The following is a 17,833-nucleotide window of genomic DNA, read 5'->3' on the forward strand; positions in this document are numbered from 1 at the left end:
CAGAATAACTTTACCTTTTACAATCTAAATGAGTTGGTTGTCCAATCCTTTAAATTTTATTTTGTGTAGAAACTAGACGTGTTCCCCCAGATCTTGGAGTGTCAGAGATGTTTTCCCCACTAGGGTTTTGGGTCTAGTTTCTACTTTTTATTCAATGTTTGCAAAGCACACAGTTATACACGTCATTACAGTTTCTTTACGTCTTTCCAATAAAACATCAATAATCATCAAAAACACTTGAACTCTCAATGCCTTATCTATGTATTACAACAAGCATTTAATTACCTTAGCGTAGGTCGACCTGGTTGGTTCCCAGAGAGTATGTTCTTCAACTCACAATTTCTCCACCGGTTTAGCCAATCACGCCAGTATCTGTTCCTCCTGCTAGAAGTTGTACCATGACCTGTTTCTTTTTTGTATATTTGTTCTGATTAGTAGCGAGACTGCCATCGTAGATCAAGACCCTGTTTCACACCACTGAGAGTGTACGGTGTACTTGACTCAGTAGGTCTCGCCTAAAAACCAGCGGTCAAAAGGTACAATTGTTCTAGAGTATGAAAGTCAGATATGTATCTGTTTCTACTACTAGAAGTCGCACTATGATTTACTAATTAGTGAAGAGACGGTTCGAGAACAACACCCTTCATAACACCACCAACGCCCTTCATCCACTCCAACTTGGTGGATATATTTAGCGCGAGGAGTGTATGTGGTAGTTGACTCAGTATGTCTCATTCATAAATCAGAAGTCAAGAGATGCAATTGTTCTAGAGTATGAAAGCCAGATATTACCTTTTAGGTTGATGATAGTTGAAGTATCACGAGTTCAGTGATAAGTCAAGTAGCACTACCACCCCTTTTTTTTGTAAAGCATGCTTCTTATATACTCTCTTGGGGACCAAGTCAGCCGTATCGCTCGGTAACATTTCTATTCTTGTCAGCGAATGCGGCAAGCTGTCTCTGTGAATATATTATCAGCGACTATGCCTATGTGTTCCCTAAGTTTAAACCTTGCATCAATTTAACCCAAACAAACTCTACTGTTGGTCTGACTTCCTCCTGGTTGATTGATGGCTCGCCTTCTGCCTCTGCTGGGTGTGGTGATTGGATGCAAGCTATCCTATCCAACCAGTCGTTTGTCCCCCACCCAAGTGGCAGAACCAGTGGTGAAGATGTGGGCGGATCCAGTGAGGGAGATGTCATCAGAGCCTTTTTTTGTGTTTCCGCGTCACATCCAGGACCTCTATACCCCCCACACCACTTCCACTCTCTGTTGTCATCTATGCATAATCACTTTATTAACTCTACCTTCATGTACATACTACCTCAACTAACCGGTGCCCCCGCATATTGACTCTATATACAGGGGGGTACCGCTACATTGTTATTTTTTACTGCTGGTCTTTAATTACTTGTTACTTATATTCTTAACTGTATTTAAAAAGAAATGCACTGTTGGTTAGGGGCTCGTAAGTAAGCATTTCACTGTAAGGACTACACCTGTTGTATTCGGCGCATGTGACTAATACAATTTGATTTGAATGACAACTTGCACTGCCATAAATGCAAGGACAGAAAAGTAATGTCATCATCTGCGCCCATTCAATATAGGCTAGATTTACGTTTTTATTACTTATAAACAAAATATAATATATATATTTTTTTTTAGGTGGTAAATCAGCTTTAATATCGCAGATAGATTGTAGCTCCTACCAATGTAATTGTCTGCATCATTTCCAATCTCCCATATCTATTTCTTTGTAAATATATAATAATGTATACATACATACACACATATACACACTTCTCTTTAAAATATATTTGAATTTATTATTTTCCCCTAACCTGTATTTTACAAGTTATATTTTTGGTTTTTAGTCCTGTCCTTCCTCAACCTCTCCCATCTATTTCTGAAGACCACCCAGTTTGCCATATATTTTTAACTGTGCTGTTTCACTAAAATTCTGAACCTATATACATTTTACAGACACAGTATATTTTTACATTAGTTATCTTGTTGCTAAAAGTATTATATTATTGATCGATTGACTATGACTTTTCAGATCGCCCAGTATTGCTATCTGCAGGGTTAGCTCCAAGTAAATGTTGCACTTCTTCAGCCATTCCTGGACCTGCGACCAAATACAAGCTACATATGAACAGTACCGAAACAATGATCTAATGATTCTGTCTCTTCGCAGCAAAATCTGCAGAGCTGGGATGGTTGTATCCGCTATACAGTGCATTCAGAAAGTATTCAGACCCTTTGACTTTTTCACATTTTGTTACGTTACAGCCTTATTCTAAAATTGATTCATTTTTCCCCCCCTCATCAATCTACACACAATACTCCATAATGACAAAGCAAAAATAGGTATTTAGAAATTTTAGCAATTTATATAAAATAAACAACTGAAATATGACATTTGTATAAATTTGCTAAAGTTTCTAAAAACCTGTTTTGCTTTGTCATCATGGGGTGTTGTGTGTAGACTGAAGAAGAAAAAACTATTGAATAACTAAATGTAAAAAGTCAAAGGGTCTGAATGCACTCTATTTGATGCAATATACCAAATAACTTTTTTTGGTTTCGCTTACAATGATGTTTTGATTCTTGTTTGAACAGTCGCTAAGATTATATTTGGTTGTGATCTTTGCAAAATAACTATTTTGGATGCAGCAGTTGTTAGCTAGAATGCTAACGCTCATTGATATAGGCTGTAGCACAAGCTAGCCAAAGAGCCCTTTTACTGGTCAAAGTTTTTTTTTTTTACCCCCTTTTTCTCCCCAATTTCGTGATTATGATCTTGTCTCATCGCTGCATCTCCCCAACCGGCTCGGGAAAGGCGAAGGTCGAGTCATATTTCCTCCAAAACATGACCCGCTGGCTTAACCCGGAAGCCAGCTGCACCAATGTGTTGGAGGACTGATTCAACTGACTGTTCAACTGATGACCGAAGTCAGCCTGCAAGTGCCCGTCCGCCACAAGGAGTCCCTAGAGCACGATGAGCCAAAACCCCACCGGCCAAAACCTCCTCTAACCCGGACGACCAATTGTGCGCTGCCCTATGGGACTCCCGGTCGTGACACAGCCTGGGATCGAACCCCATGCTGTGTATAGCCGCAACACTGCGATGCAGTGCCTTGGACCAGTGCGCCACTCGGGTGCCGTTTGAAGTGCACTTGAAGAATAATGCAGTTGATTTGTGATGATGACAGAAACATATTAAGCAGGACATTCATACGAACCTTAAATCTATAGAAATACCCGTATGGACATGAGTAGGTTAATAAAATACACTGTTCAGACAATCAGGTTGCAGCGATGTGTTTTTTGCCCCTGTCTGAACGCCGTGTGCAACATCAGGAAGTAGCATTAGCCCCTCTAGCGTAGTGGTGGAAATGTTTGTTTTATTAAGACAGTACTTTTTAGCGGCATTAAACCTAGTTAGGGAGGAAGTAATCGACATCCTTGCAGCTTGAGGCGGCGGGTAGGAGCGCTCGAATCCCCGAGCTGACAAGGTAAAACTGTGTCGTTCTGCCCCTGAACAAGGCAGTTAACCCGCTGTTCCCCGGGTGCCGGGGACGTCGAGTAAGGCAGCACCTCTCTGATTCAGAGGGGTTGGGTTAAATGCGGAAGACACATTTCAGTTGAATGCATTCAGTTGTACAACTGACTAGGTATCTCCCTTTGAATGGAGGATATTTATGTACGAGCCGGTCGCCGGGGTACACGAGTGAATAGCCGGTTCCATACATTCCAGGACGCAATGACAATCGACGTAAAAGCTGGCATGTAAAACATTTTGTTTCATTTACAAATAATTATATCATTATACTAATAACTAGCTGTAAAGGGTTTCAGTCATATTTTAATTTGAAATCCACCATGGACGTGTTCTCAGGGTCACTGTGGGTCCTTGGGAGTTGTAGTTCCCTAGGCTAGGCACCAGGCTTTAAAATACATATTTTAGATTTACACACGTGGTGTTTTTATTCCTCCCCCCAACATTTGTGAGAACAGTAACTGATTGTATAATCTAGATTATAATATTTGGCAATGAAAATCACAGTTGAAGTTCACTTCATTTTACAAATTTATTAAGACAAATGGTTACAGAAAACAACAGTATACCTGTACTAAAGGTGCAATTAATTAACAGAAGAAAATGTACAAGGATTTTTAAAAAGCAAGACTATTTTGGTAAAGGCTAATTGAAAATCTTTGCTGTATCTTCCTGTAGCATCAACCTTAACCTACCTGCTTCACCCATAACGTATGAGGATTATATGATAACGTATCAAAACAATATCGGCGATGGTCCCTGTTCAAAAGTAGTGCATTATAAATGGTAACGGGGTGTCATTTGGGACGCAGGTTTATTATAAACACTACATTTAGCAGAAGCTAAAAAGGTGTATGGAGTACAGCTAAATGAAGACCAGTTATCCAGGGTTAGTTCAGTTTCAAATTTTAATGTTACTGATGTTAATGATCCTGAAGATTCAATCATGAAAATATCCCATCTCAGAATACCTGCCAGAATTATGAACCAAACCAGGGGTGTATTCATTTGTGCACACTGTAGCAAAAACGTTTTGCAATGGAAAACATTTTGCAACAAATACAAGTTTCTTATTTGACAATTCAGTTAGGGCCCTCACCATTTGTGGTGTTTGGTTCTTTTGGTTCCTAGTGAATCCACCCCCCCCACTAATGCATATTATATAGCTTCCCTTACACAAGAGACGAGTCTAGTGTTGGACAGGATGAACATAAAAGCAGAGGACAGACAGTGTCTTTCAGAAACACTTTACTAAACTGTAAAACATTTATAAAGAAACAGGAGACTCTTAGTGGAGGCTGGTCTGAAACAGATAAGTCTTTCAACAGGTTAAACATCACCCTGTCCTAACCTTCTGGATATAACATGGGCAGGTTCAGAGATAAATAAAGCCTAGTCCAGAACTATAAATCATTCACAATGGAGAATCTATTTCAATGGAGAATCTAAATTGAAATATGCTTTTATTCCAGATCAGGTTTAATCTGTGACCGGGAACCCATTGATATGGAGGAGTACGTTTATATACCGAACACAAATATAAACGTAATATGTAAAGTGTTGTTCCCATGTTTAATGAGCTGAAATAAAAGATCCCAGAAATGTTCCATACGCACTAAACCCTTATTTCTCTCAAATGTTGTGTACACATTTGTTTACATGCCTGTTAGTGAGCATTTCTCCTTTGTCAAGATAATCCATCCACCTGACAGGTGTGGCAAGAAGCTGATAAAACAGCAGGATCATTACACAAGTGCACCTTGCGCTGGGGACAATAAAAGGCCACTCTAAAATGTGCAGTTGTGTCACAACACAATGCCACAGATGTCTCAAGTTGAGGGAGCTTGCAATTCGCATTCTGACTGCAGGAATGTCCACCAGAGCTGTTGCCAGATCATTTAATGTTAATTTCTCTACCATAAACTACGTTTTAGAGAATTTGGCAGTACGTCCAACAACCGCAGACCACGCGTAACCACACCAGCCCAGGATCTCCACATCCGGCCTCTTCACCTGCGGGATCGTCTGAGACCAGCCACCCGGACAGCTGATGAAACTGAGGAGTATTTATGTCTGTAATAATACCCTTGAGTGAGGAAATTCTAATTGGCTGTGCCCTCCCAGGACCACCCATGCCTGCACCCCTGCCCAGTCATGTGAAATCCATAGATTAGGGCCTAATTTATTTAAATTGACTGATTTCCTAATATGAACTGTAACTCAGTAAAATCGTTGAGATTGTTGCATGTTGCAATAATATTTTTGTTCAGAATACATTAAATATTGATAAACATCCTAATGACTATTTAAGGCTGTGTGCTGAAAAAATACTACTTTCTCAAAGACAAAGTATCTACAAACAGTTGTCAGATGACATCACAGAAGATCATTCAGTAAAAAGGGGCTACCAGACTGCCAGGTAGATACACAACATGGCCAATAGTATGTGGACACCCGCGCCACGATCTTCTAATAGTATGTGGACACCCGCGCCACAATCTTCTAATAGTATGTGAACACCCGCGCCACGATCTTCTCATTCCAAAATCATGGGCACTAAATGGAGTTGGTCCCCCCTTTGCTTCTATAACAGCCTCCACTCTTCTGGGAAGGCTTTCAACTAGATGTTGGAACATTCCTGTGGGGACTTGCTTCCATTCAGCCACGAGAGCATTAGTGAGGTCGGGCACTGATTTTGGGCGATTAGGCCTGGCTCGCAGTCGGCGTTCCAATTCATCCCAAAGGTGTTCGATCGGGTTGAGGTCAAGGCTCTGTGCAGACCAGTCAAGTTTCCTGAAACAGGAAAGGTCCTTCCCCAAACTGTTGCCACAAAGTTAGAAGCACAGCATCGTCTAGAATGTTATTGTATGCTGTAGCGTTAAGATTTCCCTTCACTGGAACTAAGGGGCCCGAACCATGAAAAACAGCCCCAGACCATTATTCCTCCTCCACCAAACTTTACAGTTGGCACTATGCATTGGGGCAAGTAGCGTTCTCCTGGCATCCGCCAAACCCATATTCGTCTGTCAGACTGCCAGATGGTGAAGCGTGATTCATCACTCCAGAGAATGCGTTTCCACAGCTATAGAGTCCAATGGCGGTGAGCTTTACACCACTCCAGCCAACGCTTGGCGTTACGCATGGTGATCTTAGGCTTGTGTGCGGCTACTCGGCCATGTAAACCCATTTCATGAAGCTCCTGACTAACAGTTCTTGTGCTGAAGTTGCTTCGAGGCAGATTGGAACTAGGTAGTGAGTGTTGCAACCAAGGACAGACAATTGTTACACGCTACTTGTTGGAAAGGTAGCATCCTATGACGGTGCCACGTTGAAAGTCACTGAGCTCTTCAGTAAGGCCATTCTCCTGCCAATGTTTGTCTATGGAGATTGCATGGCTGTGTGCTCGATTTCATACACCGGTTACCACTGGGTGTGGCTGAAATAGGTGAATCCACTAATTAGAAGAATGTCCACATACTTTTGTATATATATAGTGTAACTAGTGGACAGGTATCTAGAGGACAGTTATATATAGTGTTGGTGACTGTACCTGTATGTATAGTTCCACTCTGTCATATAGAGAGGATGTACATTTCTGATTGCAGTATATGACTTTTAAAAAAAATGAAAAAAAATTGAATGATCATTGCTTAAATTAAGGGTTAATGAATGACATCATTTGACTAAATGCCACTGGTCCCTGGTCAATGGGCTCATTTAAGACTTGAGGGCTCTTACTCTGAACAACAATACTTGTGAAGTATGTATGTGTTATATATATATAAACAACATTGAAATGGCTTGTGCTGTCTGACTTGGATGGAGCTGTCTCCACAGCCAGTAAATCTCTCATTATATTGCCTTGTGTATTTCGCCATTGAAAAACCAACAGTCTAATTTAAAAGGTACAATACTCAGAAATTGCTGCGCCATTTCCTGGTTCCTAAAATTCTAATAGTTTGCCTAATTTCAGTTTTGTGACAAAACAAGCAGTAATTGTGCAGAGAATCATTGTACCATCTAAACAGCTGTGAAATATATATTTTCCATAACCAAACATATTATAAGTTCAGCTGTTTGAAGCTGGCGTACAAAACCTAAAGTAAGACTCAAAAACTCCAAAAAGCAAATCATGTATCTTTTCAAAACAAATAAAAATGAATCCAACATAACCCAGGTACAGTGCATTCGGAAATAATTCAGACCCTTTGACCTTCTCCACATGTTGTTACGTTAAAACCTTATTCAAAAACATGGAAGAGATACATTTTCTTCCTCAGAAATCTACACACAATACCCCAGAATGACAACCCTAAAACAGATTTTTAGAAATTGTTGCAAATGTATTCAAAATAAAAACAGAAATACCTTATTTACATCAGTATTCAGACCCTTTGCTATGAGACTCAAAACTGAGCTCAGGTGCACCCTGTTTCCATTGATCATCCTTGAGATGTTTCTACAACTTGATTAGAGTCCACCTGTGGTAAATTCAATTGATTGGACATTATTTGGAAAGGCATAAACCTGTCTATATAAGGTCCTACAGTTGACAGTGCATGTCAGAGTGAAAACCAAGCCATGAGGTCAAAGGAATTGTCTGTTGAGCTCTGAGACAGGATTGTGTCGAGGCACAGATCTGGGGAAGGGTACCAAAACATTTCTGCAGCATTGAAGGTTCCCAAGAACACAGTGACCTCCATTATTCTTAAATGAAAGAAGTTTGGAACCACCGAGACTTTACCTACAGCTGGCCACCCAGCCAAACTAAGCAATCTGGGGAGAAGGACCTTTGTCAGGGAGGTGACCAAGAACCCAAGAGCTCCTGAGTTCCTCTGTGGAGATGGGAGAACCTTCCAGAAGGAAAACAATCTCTGCAGCATTCTGCCAATCAGGCCTTTATGGTAGAGTGGCCAGACGGAAGCCACTCCTCAGTAAAAGGCACATGACAGATCGCTTGGAGTTTGCCAAAAGGCACCTAAAGACTATCAGACCGTGAGAAACAAGATTCTCTGGTCTGATGAAACAAAGATTGAACTCTTTGGCCTGAATTCCAAGCGTCTCGTCTGGAGGAAACCTGGCACCATCCCTACGGTGAAGCATGGTGGTGGCAACATCATGCTGTGGGGATGTTTTTCAGCGGCAGGGACTGGGAGACTAGTAAGGATCGAGGTCTTGATGAACGGAGCAAAGTACAGAGATCCTTGATGAAAACCTGCTCCAGAGCGCTCAGGACCTCAGACTGGGGCGAAGGTTCACCTTCCAACAGGACAACGACCCTAAGCACACAGCCAAGACAACACAGGAGTGGCTTCGGGACAAGTCTCTGAATGTCCATGACTTTCCCATCCAGAGCACGGACTTGAACCCGATCAAACATCTCTGGAGAGATCTGAAAATTGCTGTGTAGTGACGCTCCCCATCCAACCTGACAGAGCTTGAGAGAATCTGCAGAGAAGAATGGGAGAAACTCCCCAAATACAGGGGTACCAAGCTTGTAGCATCATACCCAAGAAGACTTGAGGCTGTAATCGCTGCCAAAGGTGCTTCAACAAAGTACAGAGTAAAGGGACTGAATAATTATGTAAATGTGATTTCAGTTTTTTATATTTTTTTAAATAAATGTGCTAACATTTATTAAAACCTGTTTTTGCTTTGTTATTATGGGGTATTATGTGCAGATTGATGAGGGGAAAAAATAATACATTTTAGAGTAATTCTGTAACTTAACAAAATGTGGAAAACGTCAAGGGGTCTGAATAGTTTCCGAATGCACTGTATGTCAGACAGGATGAGGAGACCAGGATAATGGAGGGTGTACCCCATGTATGTCAGACAGGATGAGGAGACCAGGGTAATGGAGGGTGTAACCCATGTATGTCAGACAGGATGAGGAGACCAGGATAATGGAGGGTGTACCCCATGTATGTCAGACAGGATGAGGAGACCAGGGTAATGGAGGGTGTAACCCATGTATGTCAGACAGGATGAGGAAACCAGGATAATGGAGGGTGTAACCCATGTATGTCAGACAGGATGAGGAGACCAGGATAATGGAGGGTGTAACCCATGTATGTCAGACAGGATGAGGAGACCAGGATAATGGAGGGTGTAACCCATGTTTGTCAGACAGGATGAGGAGACCAGGATAATGGAGGGTGTACCCCATGCATGTCAGACAGGATGAGGAGACCAGGATAATGGAGGGTGTAACCCATGTATGTCAGACAGGATGAGGAGACCAGGATAATGGAGGGTGTAACCCATGTATGTCAGACAGGATGAGGAGACCAGGATAATGGAGGGTGTAACCCATGTTTGTCAGACAGGATGAGGAGACCAGGATAATGGAGGGTGTACCCCATGCATGTCAGACAGGATGAGGAGACCAGGATAATGGAGGGTGTAACCCATGTATGTCAGACAGGATGAGGAGACCAGGATAATGGAGGGTGTAACCCATGTATGTCAGACAGGATGAGGAGACCAGGGTAATGGAGGGTGTAACCCATGTATGTCAGACAGGATGAGGAGACCAGGATAATGGAGGGTGTAACCCATGTTTGTCAGACAGGATGAGGAGACCAGGATAATGGAGGGTGTAACCCATGTTTGTCAGACAGGATGAGGAGACCAGGATAATGGAGGGTGTACCCCATGTTTGTCAGACAGGATGAGGAGACCAGGATAATGGAGGGTGTAACCCATGTATGTCAGACAGGATGAGGAGACCAGGGTGGTGAATAGGGAGCATCAGTCACAGGATGCGTCCCAGATGGAACCCTTTTCCCTATATAGTGCACTAATATAGACCAGAGCCCTATTCCCTATATAGTGCACTACTTTAGACCAGAGCCCTATTCCCTATATAGTGCACTACTTTAGACCAGAGCCCTATTTCCTATATAGTGCACTACTTTAGACCAGAGCCTTATTCCCTATATAGTGCACTACTTTCGACCAAGCCCGATAGGACTATATATTGAATAGGGTGCTGTTTGGGACTCATCCAGTCAGTCAATCATTCTCTCAGGTCCTCAGCAACCAGGGAGGGAGACGACACCCTCAGCCCGACAGACAGGGAGGGGTTAACAGGCCCTCAGCCCGACAGACAGGGAGGGGTTAACAGTCAGTCAACACAGGATCTGTCCTGGTCCTGGCTGGGAAGAGGAGGAGGACAGAGAGAAAGGGAGAGAGATATCAATAGAGAGCACCCGGCCCTCAGCTGACAGACACACAGACGTCTCCCCTCCCGGCCCTCAGCTGACAGACGTCTCCCCTCCCGGCCCTCAGCTGACAGACGTCTCCCCTCCCGGCCCTCAGCTGACAGACGTCTCCCCTCCCGTCTCTCATGTATCCCCGTCTGTCTCTAGGAACTCTCCAGGGCATCCAGAACCTTCATGATCTGCTGTTTAATGGCCTTGGTGGCGTCACCGGCGTTGGGGATCAGATACCTGCAGAAAGAGAGAGAGGGACTGTCAGACTGACAGTGCAGAGACTGTTATACTGATGTTATGTTTCATTATTTATTTGATGCTAAATTGACTTTATTGATGTATTATATTAAGGTAAAATAAGTGTTCATTCAGTATTGTTGTAATTGTCATTATTTCAAATACATTTATTTTTCTTTTCTTTTTATTATTATTATTTTAAAAAAAAATTAATCGGCCGATCAAATCGGCCCCCGGCTTTTTTTGGGTCATCCAATAAATCGGTATCGGTGTTGAAAAATCTAGTCTAGTCAGAGACAGCCAGTACCCATACAGTCAGTTAGTGTAGTCTAGTCAGAGACAGCCAGTACCCATACAGTCAGTTAGTGTAGTCTAGTAAACAGAGACAGCCAGTACACATACAGACAGTTAGTGTAGTCAGAGAGACAGCCAGTACCCATACAGTCAGTTAGTGTAGTCTAGTAAACAGAGACAGCCATTACCCATACAGTCAGTTAGTGTAGTCAGAGAGACAGCCAGTACCCATACAGTCAGTTAGTGTAGTCTAGTAAACAGAGACAGCCAGTACCCATACAGTCAGTTAGTGTAGTCTAGTAAACAGAGACAGCCAGTACCCATACAGTCAGTTAGTGTAGTCAGAGAGACAGCCATTACCCATACAGTCAGTTAGTGTAGTCTAGTAAACAGAGACAGCCAGTACACATACAGTCAGTTAGTGTAGTCAGAGAGACAGCCAGTACCCATACAGTCAGTTAGTGTTGTCTAGTAAACAGAGACAGCCAGTACACATACAGTCAGTTAGTGTAGTCTAGTAAACAGAGACAGCCAGTACCCATACAGTCAGTTAGTGTAGTCTAGTAAACAGAGACAGCCAGTACCCATACAGTCAGTTAGTGTAGTCAGAGAGACAGCCAGTACCCATACAGTCAGTTAGTGTTGTCTAGTAAACAGAGACAGCCATTACCCATACAGTCAGTTAGTGTAGTCTAGCAAACAGAGACAGCCAGTACCCATACAGTCAGTTAGTGTAGTCAGAGACAGCCAGTACCCATACAGTCAGTTAGTGTTGTCTAGTAAACAGAGACAGCCAGTACACATACAGTCAGTTAGTGTTGTCTAGTAAACAGAGACAGCCATTACCCATACAGTCAGTTAGTGTAGTCAGAGAGACAGCCAGTACCCATACAGTCAGTTAGTGTAGTCAGAGAGACAGCCAGTACCCATACAGTCAGTTAGTGTAGTCAGAGAGACAGCCAGTACCCATACAGTCAGTTAGTGTAGTCAGAGAGACAGCCAGTACCCATACAGTCAGTTAGTGTAGTCTAGTCAGAGACAGCCAGTACCCATACAGTCAGTTAGTGTAGTCTAGTAAACAGAGACAGCCAGTACCCATACAGTCAGTTAGTGTAGTCTAGTAAACAGAGACAGCCAGTACCCATACAGTCAGTTAGTGTAGTCTAGTAAACAGAGACAGCCAGTACCCATACAGTCAGTTAGTGTAGTCTAGTAAACAGAGACAGCCAGTACCCATACAGTCAGTTAGTGTTGTCTAGTAAACAGAGACAGCCAGTACACATACAGTCAGTTAGTGTAGTCTAGTAAACAGAGACAGCCAGTACACATACAGTCAGTTAGTGTAGTCAGAGAGACAGCCAGTACCCATACAGTCAGTTAGTGTAGTCAGAGAGACAGCCAGTACCCATACAGTCAGTTAGTGTAGTCTAGTAAACAGAGACAGCCAGTACCCATACAGTCAGTTAGTGTAGTCTAGTCAGAGACAGCCAGTACCCATACAGTCAGTTAGTGTAGTCAGAGAGACAGCCAGTACCCATACAGTCAGTTAGTGTAGTCTAGTCAGAGACAGCCAGTACCCATACAGTCAGTTAGTGTAGTCAGAGAGACAGCCAGTACCCATACAGTCAGTTAGTGTAGTCAGAGAGACAGCCAGTACCCATACAGTCAGTTAGTGTAGTCTAGTCAGAGACAGCCAGTACCCATACAGTCAGTTAGTGTAGTCAGAGAGACAGCCAGTACCCATACAGTCAGTTAGTGTAGTCAGAGAGACAGCCAGTACCCATACAGTCAGTTAGTGTAGTCTAGTCAGAGACAGCCAGTACCCATACAGTCAGTTAGTGTAGTCAGAGAGACAGCCAGTACCCATACAGTCAGTTAGTCTAGTCAGAGAGACAACCAGTACCCATACAGTCAGTTAGTGTAGTCTAGTCAGAGACAGCCAGTACCCATACAGTCAGTTAGTGTAGTCAGAGAGACAGCCAGTACCCATACAGTCAGTTAGTCTAGTCAGAGAGACAACCAGTACCCATACAGTCAGTTAGTGTAGTCAGAGAGACAACCAGTACCCATACAGTCAGTTAGTGTAGTCAGAGAGACAGCCAGTACCCATACAGTCAGTTAGTGTAGTCAGAGAGACAACCAGTACCCATACAGTCAGTTAGTGTAGTCAGAGAGACAGCCAGTACCCATACAGTCAGTTAGTGTAGTCAGAGAGACAGCCAGTACCCATACAGTCAGTTAGTGTAGTCTAGTAAACAGAGACAGCCAGTACCCATACAGTCAGTTAGTGTTGTCTAGTAAACAGAGACAGCCAGTACCCATACAGTCAGTACCTCTCCACAGCAGAGATCTCTATTCCAGCAGTGTTGCTGTTGCCGAACTTGAAGGTGATGAGTTCTGGGTGTTTTTTCTTGGAGGTGATCTTGACCACGCTGTTGAGGGCCTGTCTGGACTGGATGTAGGCAAAACCCTTCCTGGACGCGATCTCCCTCAGACAGTACATGTGGGTCGCTGTGATCAACAGGTGACTGGAGAAACAGGAACCGTGTCACCATAGAAACAGGAACCGTGTTACATTAGAAACAGGAATCGTGTCACCATAGAAACAGGAACCGTGTTACATTAGAAACAGGAACCGTGTCAACATAGAAACCGGAACCGTGTCACCATAGAAACAGGAACCGTGTTACATTAGAAACAGGAACCGTGTCACATTAGAAACAGGAACCGTGTTACATTAGAAACAGGAACCGTGTTACATTAGAAACAGGAACCGTGTCACATTAGAAACAGGAACCGTGTCACCATAGAAACAGGAACCGTGTCACCATAGGAACAGGAACCGTGTTACCATAGGAACAGGAACCGTGTTACATTAGAAACAGGAACCGTGTCACATTAGAAACAGGAACCGTGTTACATTAGAAACAGGAACCGTGTTACATTAGAAACAGGAACCGTGTCACCATAGAAACAGGAACCGTGTTACATTAGGAACAGGAACCGTGTTACATTAGAAACAGGAACCGTGTTACATTAGAAACAGGAACCGTGTCACCATAGAAACAGGAACCGTGTCACATTAGGAACAGGAACCGTGTTACATTAGAAACAGGAACCGTGTCACCATAGAAACAGGAACCGTGTTACATTAGAAACAGGAACCGTGTCACATTAGAAACAGGAACCGTGTTACATTAGAAACAGGAACCGTGTCACCATAGAAACAGGAACCGTGTTACATTAGAAACAGGAACCGTGTCACCATAGGAACAGGAACCGTGTCACCATAGGAACAGGAACCGTGTTACATTAGAAACAGGAACCGTGTCAAATTAGAAACAGGAAACGTGTTACATTAGAAACAGGTGTCTCTCTCTATGTAGAGGGCCGTCTCCTGACCGTGTCTCTCTCTATGTAGAGGGCCGTCTCCTGACCGTGCCTCTCTCTATGTAGAGGGCCGTCTCCTGACCGTGTCTCTCTCTATGTAGAGGGCCGTCTCCTGACCGTGTCTCTCTCTATGTAGAGGGCCGTCTCCTGACCGCGTCTCTCTCTATGTAGAGGGCCGTCTCCTGACCGTGTCTCTCTCTATGTAGAGGGCCGTCTCCTGACCGCGTCTCTCTCTATGTAGAGGGCCGTCTCCTGACCGTGTCTCTCTCTATGTAGAGGGCCGTCTCCTGACCGTGTCTCTCTCTATGTAGAGGGCCGTCTCCTGACCGTGTCTCTCTCTATGTAGAGGGCCGTCTCCTGACCGTGTCTCTCTCTCTCTATGTAGAGGGCCGTCTCCCGACCGTGTCTCTCTCTATGTAGAGGGCCGTCCCCCGACCGTGTCTCTCTCTATGTAGAGGGCCGTCTCCCGACCGTGTCTCTCTCTATGTAGAGGGCCGTCTCCCGACCGTGTCTCTCTCTATGTAGAGGGCCGTCTCCCGACCGTGTCTCTCTCTATGTAGAGGGCCGTCTCCCGACCGTGTCTCTCTCTATGTAGAGGGCCGTCTCCCGACCGTGTCTCTCTCTATGTAGAGGGCCGTCTCCCGACCGTGTCTCTCTCTATGTAGAGGGCCGTCTCCTGACCGTGTCTCTCTCTATGTAGAGGGCCGTCTCCTGACCGTGTCTCTCTCTCTATGTAGAGGGCCGTCTCCTGACCGTGTCTCTCTCTCTCTATGTAGAGGGCCGTCTCCTGACCGTCTCTCTCTCTATGTAGAGGGCCGTCTCCTGACCGTGTCTCTCTCTCTCTATGTAGAGGGCCGTCTCCTGACCGTGTCTCTCTCTCTCTATGTAGAGGGCCGTCTCCTGACCGTGTCTCTCTCTCTCTATGTAGAGGGCCGTCTCCTGACCGTGTCTCTCTCTCTCTATGTAGAGGGCCGTCTCCTGACCGTGTCTCTCTCTCTCTATGTAGAGGGCCGTCTCCTGACCGTGTCTCTCTATGTAGAGGGCCGTCTCCTGACCGTGTCTCTCTCTCTCTATGTAGAGGGCCGTCTCCTGACCGTGTCTCTCTCTCTCTATGTAGAGGGCCGTCTCCTGACCGTGTCTCTCTCTCTCTATGTAGAGGGCCGTCTCCCGACCGTGTCTCTCTCTATGTAGAGGGCCGTCTCCCGACCGTGTCTCTCTCTATGTAGAGGGCCGTCTCCCGACCGTGTCTCTCTCTATGTAGAGGGCCGTCTCCCGACCGTGTCTCTCTCTATGTAGAGGGCCGTCTCCCGACCGTGTCTCTCTCTATGTAGAGGGCCGTCTCCCGACCGTGTCTCTCTCTATGTAGAGGGCCGTCTCCCGACCGTGTCTCTCTCTATGTAGAGGGCCGTCTCCCGACCGTGTCTCTCTCTCTCTATGTAGAGGGCCGTCTCCCGACCGTGTCTCTCTCTATGTAGAGGGCCGTCTCCCGACCGTGTCTCTCTCTATGTAGAGGGCCGTCTCCCGACCGTGTCTCTCTCTATGTAGAGGGCCGTCTCCCGACCGTGTCTCTCTCTATGTAGAGGGCCGTCTCCCGACCGTGTCTCTCTCTATGTAGAGGGCCGTCTCCCGACCGTGTCTCTCTCTCTCTATGTAGAGGGCCGTCTCCTGACCGTGTCTCTCTCTCTCTATGTAGAGGGCCGTCTCCCGACCGTGTCTCTCTCTATGTAGAGGGCCGTCTCCCGACCGTGTCTCTCTCTATGTAGAGGGCCGTCTCCCGACCGTGTCTCTCTCTATGTAGAGGGCCGTCTCCCGACCGTGTCTCTCTCTATGTAGAGGGCCGTCTCCCGACCGTGTCTCTCTCTATGTAGAGGGCCGTCTCCTGACCGTGTCTCTCTCTCTCTATGTAGAGGGCCGTCTCCTGACCGTGTCTCTCTCTCTCTATGTAGAGGGCCGTCTCCTGACCGTGTCTCTCTCTCTCTATGTAGAGGGCCGTCTCCTGACCGTGTCTCTCTCTCTCTATGTAGAGGGCCGTCTCCTGACCGTGTCTCTCTCTCTCTATGTAGAGGGCCGTCTCCTGACCGTGTCTCTCTCTCTCTATGTAGAGGGCCGTCTCCTGACCGTGTCTCTCTCTATGTAGAGGGCCGTCTCCTGACCGTGTCTCTCTCTATGTAGAGGGCCGTCTCCTGACCGTGTCTCTCTCTCTCTATGTAGAGGGCCGTCTCCTGACCGTGTCTCTCTCTCTCTATGTAGAGGGCCGTCTCCTGACCGTGTCTCTCTCTATGTAGAGGGCCGTCTCCTGACCGTGTCTCTCTCTATGTAGAGGGCCGTCTCCTGACCGTGTCTCTCTCTCTCTATGTAGAGGGCCGTCTCCTGACCGTGTCTCTCTCTATGTAGAGGGCCGTCTCCTGACCGTGTCTCTCTCTATGTAGAGGGCCGTCTCCTGACCGTGTCTCTCTCTCTCTATGTAGAGGGCCGTCTCCTGACCGTGTCTCTCTCTCTCTATGTAGAGGGCCGTCTCCTGACCGTGTCTCTCTCTCTCTATGTAGAGGGCCGTCTCCCGACCGTGTCTCTCTCTCTCTATGTAGAGGGCCGTCTCCCGACCGTGTCTCTCTCTCTCTATGTAGAGGGCCGTCTCCCGACCGTGTCTCTCTCTATGTAGAGGGCCGTCTCCCGACCGTGTCTCTCTCTATGTAGAGGGCCGTCTCCTGACCGTGTCTCTCTCTATGTAGAGGGCCGTCTCCTGACCGTGTCTCTCTCTATGTAGAGGGCCGTCTCCTGACCGTGTCTCTCTCTATGTAGAGGGCCGTCTCCTGACCGTGTCTCTCTCTATGTAGAGGGCCGTCTCCTGACCGTGTCTCTCTCTCTCTATGTAGAGGGCCGTCTCCTGACCGTGTCTCTCTCTATGTAGAGGGCCGTCTCCTGACCGTGTCTCTCTCTATGTAGAGGGCCGTCTCCTGACCGTGTCTCTCTCTACTCAGCACTGTTGATGGCCCTTTTTACATCAGCAGTTGTCACAATGCACTTCACAGTTAACAGGAAACTCACCTGGGGAACATGTGTCTATTGTAACAGGAAACTCACCTGGGGAACATGTGTCTATTGTAACAGGAAACTCACCTGGGGAACATG

General features: G+C 45.5%; 1 protein-coding gene across 5 annotated transcripts in view; it reads right to left on the reverse strand.

Moving 5' to 3' along the window:
• Positions 1-4,084: 4,084 nt before the first annotated feature.
• The window catches only part of tbc1d23 (TBC1 domain family, member 23), an 82,311-nt gene continuing 68,562 nt past the window's right edge, over positions 4,085-17,833 (reverse strand). For 4 of the 5 annotated variants that reach the window (XM_071342191.1, XM_071342188.1, XM_071342189.1 and 1 more), the window contains 2 exons: positions 13,648-13,842; positions 4,085-11,020 (listed from right to left, as the gene is read on the reverse strand). In XM_071342191.1, the coding sequence (XP_071198292.1) occupies positions 10,936-11,020; positions 13,648-13,842 (280 nt within the window). In that variant the 3' untranslated portion in view covers positions 4,085-10,935. Of the gene's footprint in view, positions 11,050-13,647; positions 13,843-17,833 lie in introns of all 5 variants that reach the window. The other variant, XM_071342190.1, reaches the window with a different exon arrangement.

Source organism: Salvelinus alpinus, chromosome 15, assembly GCF_045679555.1.
Source record: "Salvelinus alpinus chromosome 15, SLU_Salpinus.1, whole genome shotgun sequence".
In the NCBI taxonomy this organism is placed as follows: domain Eukaryota; kingdom Metazoa; phylum Chordata; class Actinopteri; order Salmoniformes; family Salmonidae; genus Salvelinus; species Salvelinus alpinus.